The sequence below is a fragment of the Scleropages formosus genome, chromosome 12, assembly GCF_900964775.1.
Source record: "Scleropages formosus chromosome 12, fSclFor1.1, whole genome shotgun sequence".
In the NCBI taxonomy this organism is placed as follows: domain Eukaryota; kingdom Metazoa; phylum Chordata; class Actinopteri; order Osteoglossiformes; family Osteoglossidae; genus Scleropages; species Scleropages formosus.
In genome coordinates, this window is record NC_041817.1 from 26,880,650 (window position 1) to 26,907,381 (window position 26,732).

Sequence of the window (26,732 nt, forward strand, 5' to 3'; positions counted from 1 at the left end):
TTCCCAGGATTTGAATCCTGCCTCCTGCTGTATCATCCTCATAACGGTACTTACCCTGAACTGATACAGAAAAAATTACACAGCACTATAAATGGAAAAATTATAGCTTAGTAAGTAACTCATATTACTCATATTGTAAGTTGGTTTGTTTCATTGATTCACAGATAATAATATTACATGTTATGGTTAACAAGTTCTAAGAGTTGCTGATGTGGCGCTGCTGTGGTTGCAAGCCATCAGCACGACGCACGATAGTTCACACGGTGGTCAGTCTGAGAACTTATTGACTGCACCACCAGAGCACTGCAGAGGACTGGCAGTCAATGCTTCCTCGGGTGATATGATCCCCGTGATGTTCGACAGGCCGGACCGGTGCATCGCTTTGGTTTGTAAGTAAGAACAAATGCATTTTTCCCAGCCAGGTACTGTCATGTAGAATAAACTGCTATCGGGACGTGAACTCCACATAACTGGAGGTTCGACTGACTCAAGATGTAACAGTTTATAATAAGTGCATCGTCAGATCTTCATAGATGAAGACAACAAACAACACCCACCCCACCTCTAAACAGGTGGAGAAAATCAGGAGAGAGCCAACCCCCGGCTAGGAAAAGAGAATAAACATACGCATACATAAATAATAACACCCTGAAACAATGGCCTTTTTTTGGCCTCCTGCTTTGTCCGTGTGTGATGAAAGTGGATCTGAGTTCCAGACCTCTGGACAGAGAGACGTTCTGTCTCTCTGTTCTTTGGAACTTTAAAGGGAGGAAAACAAAGGAGCTCGGAAAATACGACCGCAAAATGTACGTGTTGGACCTCTGAACGAACTCCACAGGGTTTGTGGTCATGAAATAAATTGAATTGCTAAATCGTCGAGTATCCTCCTGGGATTGCTGGGTTGTTCTGTCCACCATTACCTCAAGCTAATCATTTATTGCTCATTGAAAAAAAAAAAAAAATCATGTTATTTAGTCTTTTCATTGTTGATCATTTACAAGTTAATTTCCGGGCACATTACTTGTTCTGCACAGGTAACGACACAGTCTACTGGACAGACATGGGTTTGAACCGGATCTCCAGGGCGAAGCGTGACCAGACGTGGAGGGAGGACATAGTGGCCAGCGGCGTCGGCAGAGTGGAGGGGATCGCGGTGGACTGGATTGCCGGTCAGTGCGCTCAGACCCGAGCCATCATCTGTAGACGTCCATGGTCCTCTGAGCATCGTTACCTACAGGAATCCCTCAGAAAAAAGTCCGTCTTTTCTACTCATTGCCATGATTACTGGTCTCTTTCCATAGGGAACATTTACTGGACGGACCACGGGTTCAACCTGATTGAGATGGCACGGCTCAGCGGTGCATACCGCTCCGTGATCATCTCCGAGGGCCTCGACCAGCCGAGGGCCATCGCGGTGCATCCGGTCAGAGGGTACGGCGTTCGGCGTTCCCACATGGCTCATACAACACATACAGAGCACAAGGGAACATCTGGAAATCGACACCCCGATTCACGCGTCACGCAGACGACCCCCAGTGCTGACTGATGCTGAGGAGGAGGCAGCCCTTGTCTGCAGACATCTGCGAGGCCAGTGTGGGATTTACCTTGATTTGTAGGCGGTTAGAGGAATCGAGAGCGCTCGGACTTCTCGCTGACTCCAGACACTCGTCGGCCCCGAGATTAATGAAACGCCTCCCAAAATGCCGCCGTTCTCAGCAATAAAATGTTTGAATAAATAGAGCAGCACAGGTGTACGCCGGGGATGGCGTGACCAAAGCAATAACTCCACTGCCAGGGCGCCTGCACTGTCATGGTGCAAAACCTTAAATCCTATCGGTTTTCCAGATTTGATGCCCATCCCCAAACCCAAGAGCAAAGTAATTAACTGTGTTCTTATTAAAATGTCCAGAGGACTGATTTGTAGTATGATAGCTGCACATGTAGTCAATGTAGTAAGTGTAAAATGTTAATGCACACAACCTATGCATATATAACATACATATATAATATATAACTTATATGTAATGTAAATCTTAATTTTATATATATGTTTTTTTTGTTAATGACCACAGGTTACATCATTGTTGTGCCTAGATGCATGATGACATATAGTTTATATGTATTTAGGTACACACACACACACACACACATTTTCAGAACCGCTTGTCCCTTACGGGGTCACGGGGAACCGGAGCCTAACCCGGCAACACAGGGCGCAAGGCTGGAGGGGGAGGGGGCACACCCAGGACGGGACGCCAGTCCGTTGCAAGGCACCCCAAGCGGGACTCGAACCCCAGACCCACCGGAGAGTAGGACTGCGGTCCAACCCACTGCGCCACCGCACCCCCCCCTTGTATTTAGGTAGTGTTGTCAAATTAAATGCGATAAAATGGACCGAGTTGGACTCATTAAGGACATATTTTGGTGCCAGTTTTTGTATGTCTCCGTGTATCGTCATCAAGGACACATCATCTGATGAGCTTCCCATTGGGGAAACAACCTGAGAATCTTCCCACGATGCTCTTTCAGGTGCCAATCTGAGCCCATTTCATCACATTTTATGTTACCGCAAGGTTTTAGCACTTTGTCTCTAAGCAGATGAGCCTGGTGAGGAACCTCAGAGAAATTTATGTGTTTTTTAAATAAATAAGTGCATAAGTGGACTGATATCATTAATTCTCCCGGTGTGGAGCTGAGAGTGCGGGTTCCATATCCTTGTGACTGAGCTGTCCTTCCTCCAGCGCCACAGCATCTCGCACCTGGGGAAGGATCAATGACACTGTCAGGGGGTGGGGAGGGGAAAGCGACGGGGTGTTGCTTGCTTCCATCCAATTAGTCATTACCGTGAGGTGACAGACCAAGCGAGGGGCTGAGGCCTTCCTCACCTCCTGGTGAATATGTATTATTTTTGCGGTTATCCAACTCACGCCAGCAGCGCGTTCCCGCTGTACACATCGTGATGATTGTCTCTTGCCTTCAGAGGAAGCTGGAGACACCTGTATGGTCTGTCTGCTGGAGATGCAAATCACCTGTTTGTTATTGTCAGATAGAACACAAAACCTCGCTGCCGTGTTCCCACTTAGACAAAAATGAAAGTACAGAGGTAAAGCTGTCTGTCTAAGCAGGTGACGCAGTGTTTAGAGCCATCACCTTGCACTCTATGGATGTGGGTTTGAATCCTGTTCCTGCCCTTGATCAAGGCACTTGCTCTAAATTGACACAGTAAAAATACCCCTGGTATAAGTGGGTAAATCATTGTTAGTAACATTGTCTAGAAACCTCACGTTGTCAGATATACAAATAAATAATAATGATCACAAAGTGAGAAGTGTGTTTGAGAAAGTTTATTTTGGTAGTAGCTTGTGGGCATTTAGGTGTTTCTGTCCATGGTGACAGTTACCAGTGTACTGTGGTCTTTCAGAAGATGCAGGCGCTTGATGTAAGCTCTTCGCCCATTTGTTCCTTCTTTTGCAGGTACATGTTCTGGACAGAATGGGGTCAAACGCCATGCATTGGCCGCGCTCGCTTGGATGGCTCCGATCAGGTTGTTCTGGTCAGCTCCGGCATCGCCTGGCCCAACGGGATCTCTGTCGACTACGAGGTGCGCGGTGGTGGGGGAGACCCCGGCCCGAACCTGCGCTCGCGCACTCCCGGGGTGTCTTCTGCATACTCATGTTTGTTTTTGAATTGCATTCCAGGAAAATAAATTATACTGGTGCGATGCCCGCACCGACAAGATAGAAAGGATCAACCTTGAGAACGGGCAAAGCCGAGAGATTGTACTGTCAGCGAGCGGCGTGGACATGTTTTCAGTGGCGGTCTTTGGGGCTTACATCTACTGGTCTGACAGGTAATTTATTTTTCCATAAATGTTACAGTCTCCCAGCGTTTTCAACAGAAAGACTCACCTTTGCAGGATTAGCCACTTCCCTTGCAAGGTCACTATTAAAATCTTGGGAAAGCCTTGTAATTTCCCAGGAATTTACCCTTTTCATTTTTTATATGTCATGGACATTGCAGATTCCTTTCTAATTCACCTTCCAGCAAACCACACATATCCTGTAGCTTAACCTGGTTATCACTTATTAATGCTATTATCACCTTGTCTATCCCCTCCCACATGTGTCAGGGCGCACGCCAATGGCTCCATCCGACGGGGTTTCAAGAGCGACGCGACAGAGGCGCTGACTATGAGGAGCGGTCTTGGAGTTGGACTCAAAGACGTCAAAGTGTTCAGCCGGGTCCGGGAGAAAGGTTGAGTTTTTGCTTACTGCTGTTCCACGGCCGTTTCCACAACCTCAAAATTTAATTCATCAACCATAATGCACGATTTGTCTAAGATCCACACAGTCAGTGAAGATAAGATCATAAACATTATAAAGATCACACCTTGGTTGACTCTTGGGAAATACTTTCCATTACTTCCGTAGCAACGAAATTTCCAAAATTTCTAAGAGCTTTTCTAGTGCATGAACTGTTGGTTTTTAATGGATCCATTATGAGAAGAAAAAAAAAAAACTTTAAAGATGATATTGAAGCATTCAGTCCTGTTTTCATAACCACATCTTTTACAAAAAGAGACTGATTCCTATTTACCTTCTATCAAATTAGTCATTAGTTAGTGTCCACAAATCTTTAGTGAATATGCATATGATTGGTATATAAATATTTGAGGCTATCAAATTGTCATCCCCAGGCACAAATTGGTGCTCAAGGCTACCAAGATGTGTTCTTCAGGCACAAGCCCTTGTTTGAAACTACTGACGAGTCTTTCCCATCAGGTGCAAACTCCTGCTCAAGGCTACTGACATGTCTTCTTTGGGATAAACTAAAGCTCAAGGCTACTGGAAAATCTTTTCCCATAGGCACAACTCCTGCTTGAGGTTACTGACATGTTTTCCCCCTTTAGGCACAAATCATTGCTCGAAACTACTGACAAATCTCGTCCTCTCCTCGAGACTACCAGCATGTCTTCTCCTTAGCTACAAGCCAATGCTCAAGGCTACTGACAAGTCTGATCCTCTAGGCTCAAACTCTTGCTCAAGGCTACCAGCATCTCCTTTTCTCAGGCGAAAAACAAATCCTTGAGGCTAGTGTCCTGTCTGCCTCCTTAGGTTTAATCTCTTGCTTGAAGCTACATATCTCCTTCATTAGGCAATAACTCCTGTTCAGTGCTACTGACACATCTTATCTTCCAGCTACAAGATGTTGTTTTCTAGAGAAACAAACCCTTTCCTCTGGCTATTGACAAGTCTTCTCCTTTAGGCACACTCCTTGCTCAAAGCTACTGACATTTTCCCTCCTTCAGGCACAAATCCCTGCACCAGGAACAATGGAGGCTGCCAACAGCTGTGCTTCCACCTGGGCAGTGGGCGGAAGACCTGCTCTTGTGCTCATGGCTACTTAGCTGAGGACGGCCTTGCCTGCGAGAGGTACGACGGCTACCTCCTGTATTCAGAGAGGACCATCTTAAAGAGTATCCACCTCTCGGATGAGAGCAACCTCAACCAGCCCATCAGGGCCTACGAGAACCCGGCCTACTTTAAGAATGTCATCGCTCTGGCCTTCGACTACCGGCAGAAGAGCACAGGGACCAACCGCATATTTTTCAGTGATGTCCACTTTGGGAACATCCAAGTCATCAATGACAACTGGACAGATCGCAGCATCATCGTGGAAAGTAAGTATAGTATGTTGAGAATTATAGTTTAGAGGGAAGGGAGCAAATCAGCTTCCAGATCCCCGTATAAATCATGATGATTAATTGATGAGCCTCAAAGTATTCTTTTACCGAGTATGGAGTGAGCAACTTTTGGAATTGTGCTGAGTCAGTTCTTTCCTGGAAACTGACAGTTTGAAGGAGTACATTGAAATTTCAGAGAATGGAAACATCATTAGTTTGACTAAATGAGTGTTTCTGTTTTAGTCTTGTATTCTTTTCCCTTGTGGTGGATGTTGAAAAAAGAAATCATTTCTCAGTTCTCGATTTTTGAAAATAAGCAGCAATGGAGTCAAACTCAATGTAAATAGCCCCTCCAGTGAAAATTTAGAAGTTGACGGGTATCAGCTTTGGTTTTTGGTTTTGGTTTTCTGGGTATCAGCTTAGGTTACTGTCCAGTATGTTATAGACACAAACAGTTTTCCTGTTTACTCTCTCATTGATTGTTTTTAATCTGAAAAAATCATAAACCCGTCTTTTTTTTTTTTTGCACCCTTCATAAATCTTTGCGCTTAGGAGGAGCTGACACTAACTGCAGACCCTGCAGGCGAGTTTGTTCTTTCAGATAAGCCCCTTGATGATGTTTACAGATGTTATATTGCAGACCCTGAAGTTGTCCATAAATTTGTGATTTGTACCAGGTTGAACTAAAGTTGTACAGGGGATTTTTCTAACTTGATCTTAAATTGTACGGTTGTTTTATGATGATGATGATGATTGTTGTTGTTGTCTATCAAGCTAAGTCAAACAGTATCCGCAATAATACTAGCAAATTTTTTGTATACATTATTATGGATCTTTTGACTTATTCTCATGTTTTTGTCAGCTTTATGCGGTTTGTCCACTTTCAAAAATTCTGTTCACAATTGTAATGGTCCTGACACATTAGTGAAGAAAGTGATGTTTCATTCATTTCTTTGAAAAGTGCATTCAGGAGCAATTTGACAGTTATTTTCTTCTAGAGCAGCAAATCTCTCTTTTTTGCATTTTTCCAAATTCAAATGGGTCGCCCTTGCATGCTCTTTTAAATTTGGTCACACCAATTAAAGAGATTAAAAACGCGGGATCTTCCCCTGTAAGAGTGTCACATGCCACATTGCATTCCGGCAGCACAACTTGACAGACGGGGTCATTTTTATGTTTTTTTTCCACCTGCCTTCACTTTGATGTGCTGAGTGCCTGTGCAGTGAAATCCTCTGGCACCTCCATTCCTGGCATTTCAGACTTTTTAAGCGTTAGCGGCCATTTGTGAAAAAGCCATTTGTAACAAACATAAAGTGGCAGAGCCTTGATGTATTGCGAGGTTTTACACATACAACATCTAGTAAGAGCTCTGTAATGGCTTCCACTATTCTTCCTGGCTAAATAGGACCAATTTAACTGTCAAAAAACTGTGTTTAAGGTATCGTGTCTCTTGTGTTGGCTGACACATGATGGATTAAATTGCCACTTTTTACCATCTTAAACCAAGGCAAGGATAAGTGAAATGAAAAGCAATCAATTTCCACCTGCTCTCTCATCATTTGTGTTCTGTGTTCTGTTGTTTATCTACAATTAGTGTACCGTGGTACTTTCCGCCTTTGATTAATACTGCGATTTGAGTAATTTTCTGTGTAGCTAATATCAGGGAATGTGCCACATTCTGGGCATGTGTCCTTCATCAAAGGCCTTGTGTCGGTGATCTTGGGGGTACATGTGTACCCATGCGGGATGTTGCAGTAATGAAAATGTTGTGACTAGTATTGTGCGCACACCGTGTCTTCGTAAGTTTGCAGGGACGGACACAAACCACCACTCATTTCCACACCTCTATGATGCATTGGGGATTTTGCGTTCTGTGCTGCCCTAGGACTGGTTTCTATTCTTTTACTGGGTGATACTGGGTCGGTTACGGTACCTGCCTGGAGACACGTAGCTACTCGCCTGAACTGACAAGTCCATAAAGCAGCACCTAAATCAGGTGCTGTCATGCCTACAGCCCTTACACTGTAAGTGGTAGGTTATGGGTTCAAATCGCACCTTCTGCTGTAATAACCTTGATCAACATACTTACTTACTATGAACTGAACCAGGAAAAATTACCCAGTTGTGTATAAATGGGTAAAAACATAATTTAAGAAGCTTAGCACTGTAAGTCTCTTTGGAGGAAAGTGTCAGCTAAATAAAGAAATGTAAAATATAGCTCTTTTCTCATCCTGACTTCATCACATTTTTTCCCGTAGTGCTGTCAGGAATGAATGAGTGAATGCGATTATCAGTTACAACGTAGAATGATCACCAATTACTAATTACATTGCTGAACTAACATTATAAAATATTTTATTTTTTCATGTTACTACATTGTAAGCTCTCTGATATAATTTCCCATAGATTTGCTCAATTTGCGCCTATGTCTAAATTTGCAACTCAGAAGCTGTGTGGAACCAGCACTACCCAATGTACTACTTTTCGAACTCATTTAATATTTAAAAGTTAAAATATAGCTCAGCTCAAGTCTCTTTGGAAGTGAACCTCAGTCAGATGCACATCATTATATAATTATATTGTTTAAAATATAAAAAAGGCAGTTCAAAGATAACAGGATATCAGTAAAAATCTTGACTCCCAAACTCTTTCTAGAACTTTCCCCAATAGCAAACATAACAGATGATAATCCCAACTCTGTCTTTTAGTGTCTCTCATGCACCAAAGGCCTCGTTCACCTTGATAAGGATGAGAGCAAGCAGATAAGCACGTACAGCTTCGTGTTCCACAAGGTTACCGCGTTCACCGCTTTCAGAGAGCTTCCCGGCAATAGTTCAGACTCTTTGTTCCCCTTCACCTCCGTCGGAGCGTGGAGCCAGAACGCCGCGTTACCACACTTGCTTTCATGTACCTTTGTTGCCAAGAAGGAGAGGAAGGACCCCAGCTCCTGTTGCACTTTGACATAAACCCAAATTTCTCACAGTCTGCAATTGCAAGAAGCGTTTCCTTTCCTTGTAGCTGTTAAGAGGTGTTGAAGAAGGTGTCACATGATGGGTTTCCAATCCTTGGCTGCCACTGTGGAGGCTGCGCGCTGCTTTGAATTACCAAAAGAAGACTGTACCTTTACATTTGCATTCATTCATTTAGCAAAGTCACGTTCAACTCAAAGTAAACAAACGTCTGTTTCTAATACCACCCGTTTAACCAGCACGCATTACACAAGTGGCTGCATAGAGATTTGGTAAATAATTTAAAGATCGGATAGGAAAACAGGACAGACATTGGCCTGAAAGAGATGTTGTAGGACCCTTCTTGAATGTTGAGAAGGAATGAGCAACTCTGAGGGGTGGAGGGAGCTCACTACTCCACCACATTGGATCCAGAACTGAGAACCTACAGGCTTTTGATTTTGGACCTCTTGTGAGTGGGACCACCCAGCAGCCGGCAGTAGAGGAGCATAGCAGTCTGGTTGGAGGGATCAGGTACTACAGGAGATATTGGGGCGCAGATCTGCGGTCACCGAAGACACATCACACTGAAGCTCCTGGGCTGAGGACCAATGAGCAGTTATTTAGTAAAATGTAATCATGCCACTAATATCAACAAAGCCCATCTGAATTGGAATGGATAGATTCTGTGATGGGAAATTACCACTTTTTTGACCTTTTGAGATTCAGGCTCACGGAATGTCATTAGAGATGGAGCTCAGGTGGTTCATCTGCTCTGCACATGTTGGAATGTGAGCTCTTTTCAGCTAACAGAGTGGTTATTTTCCAGAGCTTTCTAGTCTTCATATTGTACTGTATTCTCTGTATTGGCAGCACTTTTCTCTCATTTTTTTTTCCTTTCATTACCATTTACTCTTTTACCTGATCATCATATGTATAGTGTTAGGCTTGCACGTTAAGCCGCTTACACTAATTTATGCGTTCATACGGCACAGTTCAGGCTAAGCACCTTGATCAAAGGTGCTACACTAGGAGCTGAATTCAAACCTGGGAAATTACATCAAATTAACTGTTTAATCTGATACTTTTCTCAAAAGTGACATACATTGTAATGTAAAGTTCCCTTGCAGTGATTTATCCATTTATACAACTGGTTAAGTTTTACTCTAGAAGTTCAGGTTAACGGTATCAGAGCATTGGGTGGAGAAGTTGACATCTCCTAACCTCTTTGCAACATGCTCTTTTTGTGTATCAGTGAACCCATGTTTCCCAAATGAATATGTAACATAGATGACTACTTTAGCCACTATGTCCCCTGCTGCCAATCTGGATGAAAAGTTCGATTTAAAAATTTTTTTTGAAATGTGTTAACATGGGTACCATTAAAAGATTTAGCAAAAACTGTTTTCTTGCTTGTTGGTCCAATGACAAAATCCATGGAAATGGCGAATATGGTGAAAGAAAGGAGCTGAGATTTGGCTCGTCCCAGAATGCACCGAAGCGCAGAATTGCTCCAGTAAAGCCATCCACCCACAAAAGCGGGTAAAACACATATTTGCTCATTAATCAGATACGGCGAAGCCTTGCGCAATTGCCCTGCTTCTGGAGCATTCTCAGACTTGGAGATGAGCTCACAGTGGTGGTTCCATCATTTACATTTACATGTATTTATTTATCAGACACTTTTCTCCAAAGCGACTTCCAGTGAACTCTGCATAGTGTTATCAGTCCACACACCTTATTCACTGCGGTGACTTACTCTGCTAGAAACACTACTTACACTGGGTCACTCATCCATACATCAGTGGAACACACAACACTCTCTCTGTCACTCACACACCATGGGGGTCATCATCATCTGGGGGTCCTGCATAGAGGAGCACCTAAAGCACTGTTCACGGTTACCACAGCACATTTATGTATTTCTCCAGAGCGACTTACAATAATTTACCCTTTTATACAGCTAGGTTGGTTTATTCAAGTAATTCAGGGTAAGTACCTCACACAAGGGTGCTACAACTAGAGATGGGATTTGGATCTGTAACCTTTGGGTCCACAGGCAGAATCTTTAACCATCATGCTACCAGCTACAGTAAAAAAAGAAAAATACATAAGTAAATTACACAAAGTTTTTATTTTTTCACACCCTAACATGATGATGATGATGGTGGATTCGGCACGTTGATGCGGCCGAGGTCTGTAAGGTCCCTTTTCCCCCCATTGTGGTAAAAGCTGCAGTTCGATCATCCTTGATGTGACGCTGCGGTGAAAATGCTTCTTTAAATGGGATTCTGTTTGCTTTGCTCCACGCTTTGTCTTCAGTGAAAACGCAAAAATCAGATACACACAGGGCGTTCGCAAGTACCGTGTTAATGGCTTGTTTGGCTCCCAGTTTCTTTTTTCTCAGCTGGATTTCTCACTTGAAGAAATGAAGGGGAATTAAAGAAAGGAAAAGCATTTCCAGGAACTCTATGTGCATGATTCCCTCATTGTTCTTGCTGGCAGTGTGACTGCATCCATAAGTTGCTGGCATTTTCCATGAACCATCTTAACAGCAATAATAATAACTCAGGCTGTATATTTACAGTTTTTTTTTTTTTTTTAAATATTTGTAGTGCATTAACAGTACCTCCAGAAAAAGGGAAATACATCTCACTTTGTTTGTCTTCCCAAAATTTGGATCGTTTTTACAATTTTGCACAAAACAGCATCCGAATAACCTGCTAAACAAGAGGGTCCTTGCTTTTAATTTTTTTATTGTTTTAATTTTTAAAATGTTTTAGCTTTTTTATTAAAGCATTTATAGTTCCGTGCAATTTATTTTAGCAGTTAAGTCGCTCTTTAGACACTTTAAACAATTTAAGTGGCGATTGAATAATGGTAACTGTTAAATATTATTAAATATCATTAACTATTAAATAATGCTGTTAAAAACTGTTAAATATTGAACAATACTATTAAATATTACTATTCTGCTATTTAAATACCAGTTACTCTACAACTTTGACTTTGTCCCATCATATTCCTTGGATGTGCAAACATGCTCGGCCACTGAAGTTATTTTATCATTTTATATTAATGTGCACATTATGCTTATATTATTTAACAGTACACATCATATTAATGCAAAAAAGCAGCAGTTTTTTTAGTAAACACTTCTGGCTGAACCCTCTTTATCAAGGGCACTACAGTAGGGCCCCTCCTGGGAGATGAACTCAGACAAAACCTTTTTGGCGAGAAGTCCCACATGTCTCGAACCCTACACCCCGTGATGGCGGACGGAGCCACCCGGAGCCGGTGGCAGCTTTCCATGTGGGAGGATATCCATCTTCATTAGCCGCACTACCGGGTGATGGATGGCAGACAGGAACGTAATGATGTGACCGTGCCACCGGTCCCTTACGTAAATCACCCCGTGCTGCTTCGGCGTCCAGCGGATATTTAATCAGCAGCGCAGCCCATTACTGATTTCTTTCAGTCTGTCAGAGGTAGGTGAGTTATTTTATCAGTCCTCTTCTCATGAGCAGCACTCACTCTCAGTAAGAGCCTTTCATTCATGGGAGATAAACCTGTCTGCTCAGCTGAACTCACACCACCACAGTCAGCTGACCATGTCAAAAAAGTAAATAAATTTCTCGTTATCCATTTTAAGGAGCACAAGCAGGTGTAGTAGACACAGTAGTTACAGTTGCACTCAAAGGACTTAGGTTTGAATCCCAGCTCAAGAAGTGATGCAGTGAAAGTTACCCTGCTGTATTAATGGTTAAATCAGTGCAAGTAGTTTAGTGTACAAACCCTGAAACTGTAAGTTTCCTCAGAGAGCAGTGACAGGTTACTTTGCGGCCAAAGCGTACAACTCGGAGTGACAAAAATATTATCAAAAACCGATGAAGAGTTATAGATACAGACACGCAGTGAACAGCTGCACGTAGAATTGTTAAATAGGTCATTTTTACAGATAGTTCAATACGAGTTTGTGGAGCTGCTGGAAGATCAAGAGAGAAGGGTGTCCAGAGATGGGTTTGAGACCCCAGAAATCTTAAATGCTGGCAGGGATTCAGCAGCTATGAGGGACAGAGGGACATTGTTCCACCAAAGTAGGGTCAAAACCAAGAACCTAAAAACATTCAATTTTGGACCCCTGTGAGTGGGACCACCCAGGGACCAGAGTTGTAGAAGCACACTATTTTTCTACGGGTGTTGGGAGTGATCAGTTCCTGAAGGTATCGGGAACCAGATCCTTGGATGGTCTTACATCAGAGTCTTAAACTTGATAAGGAAGCCAATAGAGGGAAACAAAGAGGGGAAATGCATAGGAATGCATTAGCAGGTCAAGCGCAAATTGTACCATGGTATTCTGGATCATCTAGAGAGGCTTGAAGGCAGAGTCTGGAGGTGCAAACACATGGGGAGTTGTAGTAGTCCAGGCAGGAAATCACCTTGGCCTGGACCAGAAACTGCATAGAGTGCAATATGAGATATGGGCAGGTCCTTTGGATATTATGCAGGATGTATCTGTAGGACCTGGTTGTGGGTTCGACGTGTTGAGAGACACAGAGACACGAGTCAGTTATTATTGCTCCCAGGATCTTAACTGATGAAACAAATGAAATGAGCAAGTTGTCCAGTTTGATAATTCTTGACAGATAGATGGACCTCCTGCAAGGTGGAGTATCTTCTTTTTAGAGACTCTCAGATGTGGACAGTGAGGCACCCAGGTAGAAAAGAGCATTGTTTTTTACTGCAGGGTCACATATGACTCTTATTTAGTGTCAGGATTAAATCCTGGAAAAAGTGCCTTATAAAGAATCATACATTTTCTTGTAAATATTTGAAAAAATGAGCTATCAACCAATCCCCCGCCCCACCACCCTGAAAACCATCCCCTTGCAAACCTGACCGGAGATGTGAGAGTCAACCCATCGGGATGGTCTGCAGACAAAACACATTAGCATTAGACGAGACGCGTTTGCTGAGGACTAACGGAGGAATGTGCTTCACCTGGTTCTGTTCCAACTATCAAATGGTCTTTAAGTCCGTGTTTTTCCACCCGTCAAACCTGTTCTTTCAGCCAAGGTCACCCTTGTTGTCCCCTACAGTGTACAACAATTTTTGTTTTCCTTTGAAACAAATAGCTCTGGATGTTTGGTTGAAAATGTGTTTCTGTGGGGCCGTTTGTAAGTGCGGCGCACTGAGGTATGAACTGTGAGCTTGTCCTTGTTAAATCGAACACGGGAGAGGCTGGGAAATTTCCTCGGGCCTTTGTCACGGCTCTTTGCGCTCTTTGAAGGCCCGTGTACCTGTCTGACCCCGTCCCCTCGGACTGGCGCACGGCTGTTACTTCCAAGCAGCGATCGTAGGAAATCGATGAAAAATGTGGCCAGAGTCTAATTCCTATTAATCCATATTCACGGGCCTCTCAACTGACAAACATAATTGGGACCAAAGTCTATTCACAACTTGTTTCGATTGTGGCTCCAAAGTCAACTTTACCACTGAGCCTCAAACAATAAAAGCTTGATAATAAACATGTCCCTCGACTTAATCAACAGGTTCTGTGAAAAAAAAAAAAAAAAAAATTAAAAAAAATAAATAAATAATAATAATACAGCTGTAACAAATCAATACAACTTGTAAGGTTTTTATGGTAATATTTTGTGTGATTCAAATTACATTTTCTTCTCCATAGTCTCTTATTCAGTGTCAGTTGTTGACTGATTTTGCCCATAGACATGCAAATCTGGCATTTTGGGTCAAGCTCGTATTCCTTCCTGCCACAGATGTGGGCTCGGTCGAGGGTCTGGCCTACCACCGGGCCTGGGATGCGTTGTACTGGACCAGCTCCACAACGTCCACCATCTGCCGGCACACTATCGACCAGAGGCGCCCAGGAGCCTTCAGTAGAGAGGCTGTGGTCAGCATGTCGGAGGAGGACCACCCGCACGTCCTGGCCCTCGACGAGTGTCAGAAGTGAGTGCTTTCCTTGCCTTCAAACTCGGGTCTGTTGACATCTGTTCTGGGTTCTACAGATGTTCTTCAGGATGATTCTTGAGATGACTTTAGGACACGCCGGGACTTTAGGACCCATTGGTCAGCCAGTCAAGTACCTTAGAAAAATGTTTATTTTCACATTCATTCAAGACAGATGCATTGTGCGAAAAAGAGCTTTAAACAGTTCAGTTTTTTGAAATACATTCATACATTTGAAATGCATCACTTAACAAAGGGGATACGTTCTGAGAAATGCATTGTTAGGCCATTTTCTCATTGTGCAAACATTAATAGAGTGTAGTTATACAAACCTAGATGGTATACCCTTGATCATAGAGTGTATTTACAGTATTTTTTTCTAAGTAGAAAGACTATGCTATAAAATAATGATAAAAAGTACAGAATAGTAAATACAGCACCACCACGAACGCGTGAGTAACATGTTATGCTACAATGTTACGACGTCGCTAGTCGATAAGAATTTTTCCGCTCCGTAATAATCTTGTGGGACCACCTTCATATCTGTGGTCAGTCGTTAAGCGGCACATGACTGCACTGACAGATTGATCCAAGTCACGTTTGAAAAGCAATGCAACTTCATGGTGCGTCTAAATTTCAGATAGCTGGCAAACTTATCTGAGAAAGACAGTTTCGCACCCATTTGGATGAACCATTTCACATGTGGGGGTGTGGGCAAATGATACACTGTTATTGTGTGTGAACTTCAAAAAATTAATTGACCATTTTTAAGTGGTACATTGATGCACCTTGAGGTTCTCAGCATTGCTTGCACCATTCTTCTATATCACTCCATCGCGTTTCCGCGGTAACAGGCACCAGCCAACAACCAACAAGCAAGCGGAGACCTCTCATCAACACGGTTAAATTTACCCATGTGATCGACTGTGCTTTTCACTTAAGGGCTGGGTGCCATGACACTGACACCCTAAATGAGCAGCTCCACACACACACACACGCACGCACGCACGCACGCACGCACGCACACACACACAGCTTTAACAAGGTCGTATGGGCCAGGCCCTCCAGGCTGACAGTTCTCTCACTGACAGAAAGCCATGTTTGGAACATGTGACATATGGAATTGTGGTCGCTGGATGCTGTGTGGGGATCAAGGCGTGACGCTGTGCAGTTATGGGATGGCAGATAGGGTGAGGTTTGTCTCCAGGGCTGTTGAGGTTCATTGGCGAACCCCCTGCTGAACTCCATAGGAAATCGCTGCGGGACTGGAAACTGGCTCCTTCGGGATTTATGCTGCCACTTGAAGTGTTTGTCCAGATGTGCGTAATGGATATAGAGGAACTTAAAAAGCACTTTTCACCCCCCTAGTATTTTATTGGCAAGAATTAGCATGAATTAGTTACAGTTTTTCTTTCATTTTTTTCCTCAGTCTTACAATCATCTTTGGTTGTTGTGTTGATTCAGTTTTTCACTTGTTTGTTAACAGTTTTTTTTCAATAAAATTCCTGGAAATGTAAACTTATACGGACGCACAGATCTGCTGTGGATCTTAGCAATTGCATCACATCGTGTTTTTGCAGTGAGACAGGAGGTGCTGTTTTGTCTGAAGCATATGAATAATGTTCACAGAAATCACGGTATTCAGAAAAATCTGCTTCCACTGCAGTGGTATTAAAAAAATCACTTAAATGTATTTGACAGCAGAGCGGTGGTCATGTTAAAAAGACCGTGCGGTCGAGATAAGACCACTATGGGACATGGGTTTCTCTTGTACTGTTCATATCTGCCAAATAAGATGAACAAATGCAAAGGTCACTGAGACCAGTGGGATCTAGACTTCAAATCACACTGGTCTTCTAGTAATGGGTTGAGGAATAAGTCACTGAAGGTAGTAACCTGACACTTATTTAAATTCTGAAAGTGTGTTGCAGTGTTGTGATATGACCAGCTGTTGATGGGTCTTCCTTCACAACACTTCAGCTTGATGTTCTGGACCAACTGGAATGAGCAGCATCCCAGTGTCATGAGGTCGACTCTGACAGGGAGCAACATGCAGGTCATTGTCAGCGCCGACATCGTCACCCCGAACGGACTCACCATAGACCACAAAGCGGAAAAGCTCTATTTCTCTGACGGAAGTCTGGGAAAGATCGAGCGGTGCGAATACGACGGATCCCAGCGACAGGTGAGCGGCTTGTGTTTCCGTTGATTTAGTTTCCCTGTGTGTTTGTAGATGTATTGCACCACCCTTCACATCAGCACAGTCTGAACATCCATTTTTCTCTGAAAAATGGGCAGGAATGTCAAACAAATGTCTGCATCTTGACCACTATGGCCATAAAAATTACTCTAATTCAGAAGTGCTACTCCCTCATTTCAATTTACATTACAATACATTTACATTAACCCCTGGGTCGCATTCTGGTAAATTCTGACCCATCTACATACTTTCTCTATCATACATATGGCTTCTTTTATCTGACTGAGATAAGGCTTCATGACATCCTTCACACGTAAACACATAAATTTAATTGTCACAGAAGTTCTCACACACACAAAGTGTTTGTCATTTCAGGTAAAGGATGTTTGCAGACTCTACATTCCAAGACAAAACTGACAGCTTGTGTTAATACTAGGAGTCAAGCTAGTTAAAAGACGTAACACACAACTATGTGATCTTCTCCATATGTTATATAATTGCTTCATACGCCATGGATAAATGGATGGCCCAATTTTTGCTGGGAACACCAATGACAGACACAACCCAAGGGTTAAACTCAAAAATGCACATGCAGACAGCTACAATCCAATCCACTGCGTTGTTCTTAATAATGTCTAATTGCTCCAGGGTAGCATGAGTAACAGCATGTTGTTGCCGTCAAAAACTATTCATTAAAATGCATTGTGGAGTGATGCGGGATACTCTCATACTGCCGTGCCCCGCGCTCATAAACACATTTCAGACGGAGAAATATGACTGCCTGTCTAGACGCCTTTACATTCCTGTCCTTGTATTTCCACTTCCTGACATGCTAATAGTTTCTCAGCAGCCACACAACAGAGGGCCCGGTAATGAGTTGCCGTGTATCCGTTAATATTTTATGTCGAAAGTTCGGCTCAATGAGACGTTGGCAGAATTCTTAATTAGAGTCGTAATTCCCGCTCGAAGGCTCGAGGGGAAAGCTCGAGTTGTGGATCGAGAAGACACGTTGAATTTACAGCAAACGGCTTTTCAAAACAATGGGGCGTGTGTAGCCTTAGGGTAGCTAAACCGTACCTCGACTGTACCCAAGGCCACTTCAGCCCATCGTACCGTGGAGCCCGTTCACACCATCCCACAACCAGCGCTTCTTCTCATTTAGTCGGGCTGAGAAACTCACACCTGACCAGGCCTCGGCGACTCGAGGCTAACAGCCGTGCCCAATTAGCCATCCGCTAGCCGGCGACTCCGGGTCCCCCCTGCTGGGAGCACCACCCCCCACTCCAGTCTAATTGCACTAATAGAGACTGCGCCACCCAGCATGGCCCGGCCTGCCAGCCCCCCAATTAAAATGTGAAAATTAACAAGAGCCGCCAATTATCAACAAAGCAGCGGGACGCCTTGGCGTCGAGGCCCGATTAATGACACGGTGCTGGAGTGCCATGTGGCGGAAGGGGAGCCTTTGAATTCAGAGTGACGGCTTCCTGCACCACGGCGCAGCCGGTATTTGGATTCTGTTTGTGAACGCAATGAGGTGAAAGGCGGCCGAATTCCCGGGTTGGTGTGCGCACCCTACGGCCTGCATCGCGCACCGACGCACGTCTTCGAAAGCAATAAAGTCGTCACGTAACCGTCTCCACGGGGAGGAGGAACACGTCGCTCAGCCTTCTGATGCCGTTGGACGGAGTTTCGCAGAGAGAAGACTAGCACCGCTGCCAGGGATCTTGTGTTAAATCATCACGTACACAAGGGTGAATTTATTGCATCAGATGCAATGCCAGTCAGTCTCGCAGCAGGCTGCTGTGTCGCAACACGTCGGACAGAACAGATCATCAATAATGGTAACGATTATGAAACGGCCCCGTTTTGCACCATTTTCAGACAGATGTAACCACAAAGAGGAAGTGACAGTTTTTCGCACTGGATGAGCTCCATTAACCGAATTGCCGGCACATCGCTCTGATGGTCGAGTCACTCGGTGTCGTCCATCTAAAAGGGTGTGCAAAAAGGGGGAGCAGGAGGTGTTGCGGTGGTTACAGTAGTTACAGGTTGGACGTTTGGATCCCACTTCATGCTGTAAAACTCTTGGGCAAGGTATAAAAAAGATGCGAGGAAGCATCTGTGCAGTGCTGCTGAGACCTTCAAGCCCTAAGTCCAGGTAGAGCAGTGTACCGACCCAGCAGCAGCAGGGGCGCCAAGTGGTGTAGTGGTCAGAGTGGCCTCCTTTCAATGAAAAGATCCTAGTTTCAAGCAACACTCCTGCTGTAATACCCTTGATCGAGGTACTTACCAGGAATTAATACAGTAAAAATGATCTGTCTCCTTAAACAGGTAATACTGTGTGTAGCTGAGCAGAGGACACATCCGGAGGCCGATGGCAAAGCTAAGAGGTGTTATCATGTTGACACCTTTAGTGTGACATGCTCCCAACAACGTGGAGATGCACACGTGCGCACACACACACACACACACACACACACACACACACACACACACACACACACACAAGCGTACGCTCCTCATTTGACCGCTCGTCAGAAAGCTGCTGCTCTGTGCACATCCCCCCCGTCAGCGGGTGGCACCGGAGCAGAGACAGGTGACAGGAGCACCACGAGGGACCCGTCCTGGCATGTCATCGGCACGGATTAAGGGCTCAGCATTGAAGTGCTCTTCACGCCGTCTGCTCTCCTTACTGGATGCTCCGCACACAACCTGGTGACATTCAAATTTTTCGCCCTACAAAAAAAAAAAACCAAAAACAAACTCCATGGTGGACAACTGAAGATGACATTGCACGTTTTCCTCCACTTTCTTTTTTCTCTGCTCGGGTGACTGTGTTTCCATATTCCACTTAAGTTCGCAAAGTCTTCTGCTGAGGGTTCCTACCGACACAATGTGAAGACAAAGATTTAAGGGCAAATTGTATCCCTCCTTTGGGATTACAAATGAATAAATAAAGAAATAAACGAATGTTTAAGAAATGAAGCCACGACGCTGAGCGTGTTTGTGTTTTATTAACTCTCCATGGTGATCTTGAATTTTTAAGAGCAGGAAACTTCAGAGGAACCTGTCTATGAATTGGAAAATATTGAAAATGAATATTTCAGCACAAGTCTGACGCTTTTAGAACTTTCCCATGAACATGCACCTGTGAGATGTATTTTTTTCTTCATTTATTTAACCATTCCTTGAAATCGTTTCAAGTACAGATTAACAAAAGACAACAGCAAAAAAAAAAGCTCCACAAACAGACACGTCTTCACGAAGGACTCGTGTAAAAACCACATTTCATAAGTCAGAAGTTGCTCGAGCTTTTTACTCCATTTACCCCCTTTCCGGCTTCATCGCGGTTTGCGCACACGTCACCTTGTCCGTCAACGCCTCATCGCAACATCAGTCAGCCAACGTGACCGCGGGTGCTCCGCTACCGACACTCTCCTCACGTGCGGCCCCGGGGATTTCCCAGCAGGCATCGCTTCACGTGCCGCCCGTTTGCTGCCGCGGGATCCCACTAAATCATTCATCACAAGGCGGATCACACGGCAACATCATTCCGAAACGTCACGTCCTCTTGTCCCGTTTTATGTTCGCACCTCGGCAGGCAGCACATCAAACCCTCACGGGCCTTTTGTCTCATCCTGACACGAGTGTGTGTCTCAGTGTGTGTCTCTCCTCATTCAGTAACGTTTCTTTTCCCAGCATGTGAAGTGCTCGTGCATGCAACTCTGCCACTTTGTGTGCAACGATGCCGGGGCAGCAGGGGGTGAAGTGGCTGGCGCTGCCGCCTCTATGCTCGGAGGTCGCAGGTTCGAATCCCACCTCCTGCTGTAGTACCTTTGAGCAAGGTACCTACCCTGAATTGCTCTAGTAAAAAGTATCCAGCTGCGTCACACGGGGCCGATACTTGCAAGTAGCGCTTATGTGTCAATTGCTTTAGAGAAAAGCATCAACTAAAGGAATAAATATGACTCAATGAACACAATGTCAGTTGTGATGCAGGTTTCAGTGCCTTGTTCAGTGTGTCACTTAGCAAAAAATAATGTATTATTGTGGCAGCGGTGAAGTGAGAGCAGCTCTGTGGCTCCGTCCACGACCGCAATTTAATTGCTTTTCTACTCCGTTCAAATCATAGGTCATTGTCAAGTCAGGGCCGGGAACCTTTTTCGGCCTGGCTATTTATGGCGACTTCATCTTTTGGTCAGATTGGGTGCGGAGGGCTGTTCTGCGCGCCAATAAGTACACAGGCAGCGACACCAAAGTGCTGCGAGCCGACATTCCGCACCAGCCAATGGGAATAGTCGCTGTGGCCAACGACACTAACGGCTGTGAGTATCCCGCCGCCGGGTGCCGACGGAAACGTGCCGTCTCACTTCCTGTGTGTGTGTGTCTGTGTGTGTGTGTGTGTGTTGGCGCTCTCTCAGGGAAGCCTCACCTCAACAAAGGGTGTCTATAGTATGATACACAAGCCAGAGTGCCTACAGGTAAAGCAAAGTAAAAGTATACTTCCAAGCTTTCAACAAATAAAGCCTTTTTTTTTGTTATTATTTACATTAAATTATATTTTACCCCCCATCACCTAGGACTCGTCTGAGCTTTTGTTCCTGCTCTGAATATTGACTTGCTTTAGGCCATCCCCATCTATATTGTTAATACAGTGGTCCCCCCTTAGCCACGGTTTCAGTCACCCGCGGTCAACTGCAGTCTGAAAATATTAAATGGAAAATTACAGAAAAAAACAATAAGTAATAAACACACACATTTTCTGAACCGCTTGTCCCATTTGGGGGACCAGAGCCTAGCCAGGCAACACAGGGTGCAAGGCTGGAGGGGGAGGGGCCACACCCAGGGCAGGACGCCAGTCTGTCGCAAGGCACCCCAAGCGGGACTCGAACCCTAGACCCACCGGAGAACAGGACCTGGTCTAACCCACTGCGCCACTGCGCCACTACGCCCCCCTAAGTAATAAACAATAAGTTTTAAATTGCAGTATATTGTTATACGTAATTGTTCTATTTCATTATTGGTTATTGTTGTTTCTCTCTTATTGTGCTATATTTATGAATTAAACGTATATATATATAGAGGGTTTGGTACTATCCGCGGTTTCAGGAATCCGCTAGGGGTCTTGGAGCATATCACCCGATATAAAGGGGAATAGTGTATTTGTTTAATATTTGTCGATGTCGCAGTGACCGCAGTGGGCGTTCCACGTTCTGTGGACGCTCAGAGTAATTTTAGACGGGTCAGGCGATTCGTTTGCTCTAGATGTTTTAAGAACATTTGGGATGACGAATCGACGCGGCCTCATCCGGCTGCGCAATATGCCCGGGGACTTCATAAGTAAATACTGACGCGAATGTAGAATGAGCCGAAGCGCGAGATCGGGGTTGTAACCGGAGTGAAAAGCGGGCCGGCGGGACCGGCGTGGGGTTGCAGTTTGGTGGCCCGCAGAGAAGGAGCTCCTGCCTTTGTTTGTGTGCTCATTATCGCCAGCTGGGGTCGTTGGACATTGCTGGACCTGTATGACCATGTTGAGAAGTAGTGGTGACCTCCAGCCGCAGGAGGGGAACATGTCCTTAAGCACCTTTTTTCAGTCGGCGGTTGCACCAGCCAGACCTGTGTCATGAGCCCCCCCCCCCCCCCCCCCCCGGTGCAGGCTGCCGGAGCATAATGAGGCGACCTGAGTGGACAAGTAGATCGACCTCGCTGCCACTCGACGTGTTACGACCCGCTCGGCCCACAGGGTCGCCTGTATGCAAAGAAAGTTGGAAAGGTGAAGAGGGGCGAGTGCCCAGTGGAATCATGAGAAGTCCGTACAGCGTGTGCTGAGAGGCCTGTGGGGGTAAACAGTCGCACCACTCCTCATCTAAAGGGCGCCGCTCTCGGTGATTATTTATTTATGTATGTATTGCTTGTTTTATTTATTTATTTATTTATTTTCCTACCATTTGTCTTGGTGGAAATTGAGGTTTTTGTGGCTTTCGTTTTCGCAAACAGGAAAAAATACATGATGAGCAGTTATTACATGGGTGTAGAAAAAGTGTATGGGCAAAAATGAGACAGCAAACAATCAAGTAAGCTAAAAAAAAATAAAATTATTATTATTGAGACAATAATAATTATTGTTGTTGTTAACTAATAGTAACACCAACAAAACAATAAAAATGTTACAAAATGTAAATAATTTAACATTAAAACATCAAAGCTTCTTGAACTACATACCGTTGCATTATATGGTTCTCAACATGTTAATACTGTGTTATCTTTAGTTGGAACCTTGCAACTTATTTGTTAAACATTAAGCAAAAATCCACTGAAGTGTTATATTTTATTCATTCTACTCCCTGCTGTCTCTTTGCACGCAACTGTTTGTTGCTTGGTGTCAAATGATGCAGGACGGTAACACAAAAAATTCAATCTACTCTTCATTTTACACGCAATGTATTAGTTGCAGCATCATCAAAAAAAAAAAAAAACCATACATGAATATGAAGGAGAGTATTCCAGCACGGGGGTGCGGTGGGTTGGACCGGGTCCTGCTCGCTCTCCAGTGGGTCTGGAGTTTGAGTCCCGCTTGAGGTGCCTTGCGACGGACTGGCGTCCCGTCCTGGGTGTGTCCCCTCCCCCTTTGGCCTTACGCCCTGTGTTGCCGGGTAGGCTCCGGTTCCCCGCAACCCTGTCTGGGACAAGCGGTTCTGAAAATGTGTGTGTGTGTGTGTGTGTGTGTGTGTGTGTGTGTGTATTCCAGCACATGCTGTATGCACATCCAGTTCAAATTCCCACTGTAAGCAAAATATATGATGCAGGGCAGCAAGTGGTGTTGTGATTAGGACCCAAGTTTCAGTCTCTCCTCCTGCTGCAATTCCCTTGATCATCATACTTACCCTGAATTAACACAGTGGTATCAATGGATAAATCAGTGTAAGTCACATTAACACCTTAAGTTGCACTGGAGAAAAGCATCAGATCAATAAATAAGTTGATGAATATTATGTGGCATTTACTGCATGAAGCAATTTGACAGTAATGTTAAAACATCAGGGTGAAATGAGCTGAAAGATCCTAAATTCCTCTGTTAGTGCTGAACCTATTGTAGTGTTTTATACCTACTTTGGGGCTTTCGGGGTGGGAGAAAATCATTAATTGTCTCTTAGTTTCTCATCCACTATGACCTGCTGATATTCCACCGAGTTTCCAGTGCCTTTTGTAACGCAGTAGCTGGACTTGCTGCACCAGGATGCTGAACCCCCCAACCACCCCCACTCCACCACCCCTCGCCCCCAGGCATCATACTGCACAGCTGACCGTGGATCACAGAGGAATTGTTTGGCTTTTTACTTTCTGTGCTGTTGAATCTTTACTGGAAATTTTCATCATCAGTTCCGTCATGAGCTTTAGCACTAACTGCCCAACGCCCCCCGCCTCCTGCCGAGTGAGCCGAGCACCAGCAGACGTATAATTTTTTTAGGTCACATTGTTCAAAGAAAATTAAACAATCCTTCACGCTGTGCCCTCGCTGTGTTCATTTGCACGCTAAACGCACTTTTATGAGCTATCAACATTTTATGCCACTGCATAAAACAGCCTCTACAAGCATGTTCTGCATTTGAGCTCAGCAGTGCTATGTCCCACCATGGGGAGCGCTGTTGGCCGGGTTACAATGTGCTCGAAGGTTCGTCGTTGTCCACCACCCTCCATAGACGCCATGACCACACATTCCTCAGCCAAAGACACACGCGGGAGTGCCCCCCCCAAAACAAACCTGGTTTTCCGCAAAGCCTAAACGGAAAGGACAAGACGAATGTGGACCGCAGGCGTTTCTCCCAGTGCTGCTGCCCTTGGTGCTGTCCTGCTTTCAGTTGGCACTGCCTCTCGAACCTCAATGCACCTCATATGGGGTTCTTTTGCTCTGCATCAGGGCTGTCGTGAACTTTTTTTTTGCTTTTTGTGAACTGATTCAAAGCATCACATATAAAAATCACAGCAAGTGACTGAACCTCAAAAATCTAAATTGAAAAATTATGATTTTATTGTATTTTATTTAGGTGCGCTGTGTGTTCCAACAGTGTGTCCGTTATTGTATTCAGTTCGATTCACTTCACTTTTATAGAGCGCTCTTCTCACACAGACACACGGGCATAAGGCAAAGAAACAAATACAACAAAGGAGACAGCTGACTACATGTCTTTTAGAGATTGTATGATTTGTGACAACTGATGGTATTTATGAACAGTAAATAGTGTAGTATTTAAGGGCAGCTGGTAGCGCAGTGACTAGTGGTAGTGCCTTTGGACCGAAAGGTGGTAGGTTTGAACCCCATATCCAGCTGTTGTACCCTTGAGCAAGGTACTTACCCTAAATTACTCCAGTAAAAATTCCCCTGTGGTATAAATGGGTCATTAATTATAAGCAGCATAAGATTCTTGGTTCCAATGGAGAAAAATGTCAGGTAAATACAAGGATATGGTTATATTAATTATGAGTATAAATGTAGTATTTATGGCTTATTAATAATTTTACAAATATTCTTGCAAGTAATGTGCAGCCCTCAGGCTGCACGCCAGACACCCCTGCTCTCTGGTATTTGTGCCAAGCACAGGTCAGATAGGCCTCTGCAGAAGGATCCCTTTTCACAGCGAGGTCGTCGATGCCCTTGGCAGTATAATGTTGCCGTAGCTGCAGCGTAAATGAGGAAACAGAAAAAGACATTCGGCGTCCGTGTTTTACGCTACTAGTGTACGAGTGCTGTGTGAGGTGTACATATTTGAGTGTGTGTGTGTTTGTTTGTCCTTTTGTGCGTGCACACGTCACTGTTCTGTAGCAAACTCATTTTTCAGAAGTCGATGGCACCGAGGGCGGCTCCCTGGGGAACCCCGAGCTTCCAAGAGATTGTCAGTAGCTCCCGGCTAAAGTGTTTTATTGTTGGGTTCTACTGCCCCGTCGCTGCGGGTGGCGTGACACACCGGGCGAGTCCTTCGAACGGAGGCTCCTGAGGAACGTCGTTTGCCAACAGAGCCGCTCTGCTCCTTTTACCCACAAGTCCTTTGTGTGGGACTTCGCTGGCAAACATGTTGCTGCTTTTCCCATTAAAAAATTTTAAATGAGTGTCCCAAAAAAAAAAAAAAAAAAAAAAAACAGACGTGCTTTGGAGCTGCATTTCATTAACCAGACAGTTTTTTTTTAGCTGAAACACAGTGCAGGTTGACAGTTTGCACAGCATACACTGCACGCACCCCACACACTCGGCAAGTGAAACACTGCAGCCGTTTCCCTGTTCCTCTGTTTCAGGTGAACTGTCCCCCTGCAGAGGGACAAACGGGGGCTGCGATGACCTTTGTCTTTTGACCCCCAATGGCACGGTGAACTGCAGCTGCAGGGGAGAGCGCGTCCTACTGGACAATAACCGTTGCGTATGTAAGTCCCATTTCCCACAACTCAACATGTCATCAGCTTCAGATCTTTTAGTCACTTGTCATATTTGTCAGTGTTTTCAGGCCAAATAAATGCTTGACTGGAAAAAAGGGAGTTAAATATATAGCACAACCTCGTAGCGAGTGATTACAGTTATTGCTTTAGGCCTCAAGGGTTGTAGGTTTGAATCCCACCTCCACCAATAGTACCTTTGAGTGAGGTAATTACCCAGCTGTACAAATGGGTAAATAATTGTAATTTGCTTTGGAGAAAAGTGTCACATAAATGTAAAAGAGACATGAGTCACTTAACGGCGGGGATATGTTCTGAGAAATGGTTCATTAGGCGATTTCATCATTGTGCGAACATCATAGAGTGTACTTATACACACCTAGATGGTATAGCCTCAATGCAGTCAAGAGACATGGTAAACAAGATTTATGATGCTGCTTCCAACGTAACACAGCATACTGTTTTACCGTGAACTTTTTTTATGAGTCGAAAGAGTACACTGTAAAAT

General features: G+C 44.4%; 1 protein-coding gene across 1 annotated transcript in view; it reads left to right on the plus strand.

Moving 5' to 3' along the window:
* lrp1ba (low density lipoprotein receptor-related protein 1Ba) overlaps nucleotides 1-26,732 on the plus strand; it is a 342,612-nt gene that overhangs the window by 227,690 nt on the left and 88,190 nt on the right. Inside the window, exons 35-44 of the mRNA XM_029256802.1 lie at nucleotides 1,035-1,169; nucleotides 1,302-1,431; nucleotides 3,475-3,601; nucleotides 3,699-3,850; nucleotides 4,130-4,254; nucleotides 5,309-5,680; nucleotides 14,412-14,601; nucleotides 16,582-16,786; nucleotides 20,934-21,126; nucleotides 26,090-26,215. Of these exons, the coding sequence (XP_029112635.1) occupies nucleotides 1,035-1,169; nucleotides 1,302-1,431; nucleotides 3,475-3,601; nucleotides 3,699-3,850; nucleotides 4,130-4,254; nucleotides 5,309-5,680; nucleotides 14,412-14,601; nucleotides 16,582-16,786; nucleotides 20,934-21,126; nucleotides 26,090-26,215 (1,755 nt within the window). The remainder of the gene's footprint in view (nucleotides 1-1,034; nucleotides 1,170-1,301; nucleotides 1,432-3,474; nucleotides 3,602-3,698; nucleotides 3,851-4,129; nucleotides 4,255-5,308; nucleotides 5,681-14,411; nucleotides 14,602-16,581; nucleotides 16,787-20,933; nucleotides 21,127-26,089; nucleotides 26,216-26,732) is intronic.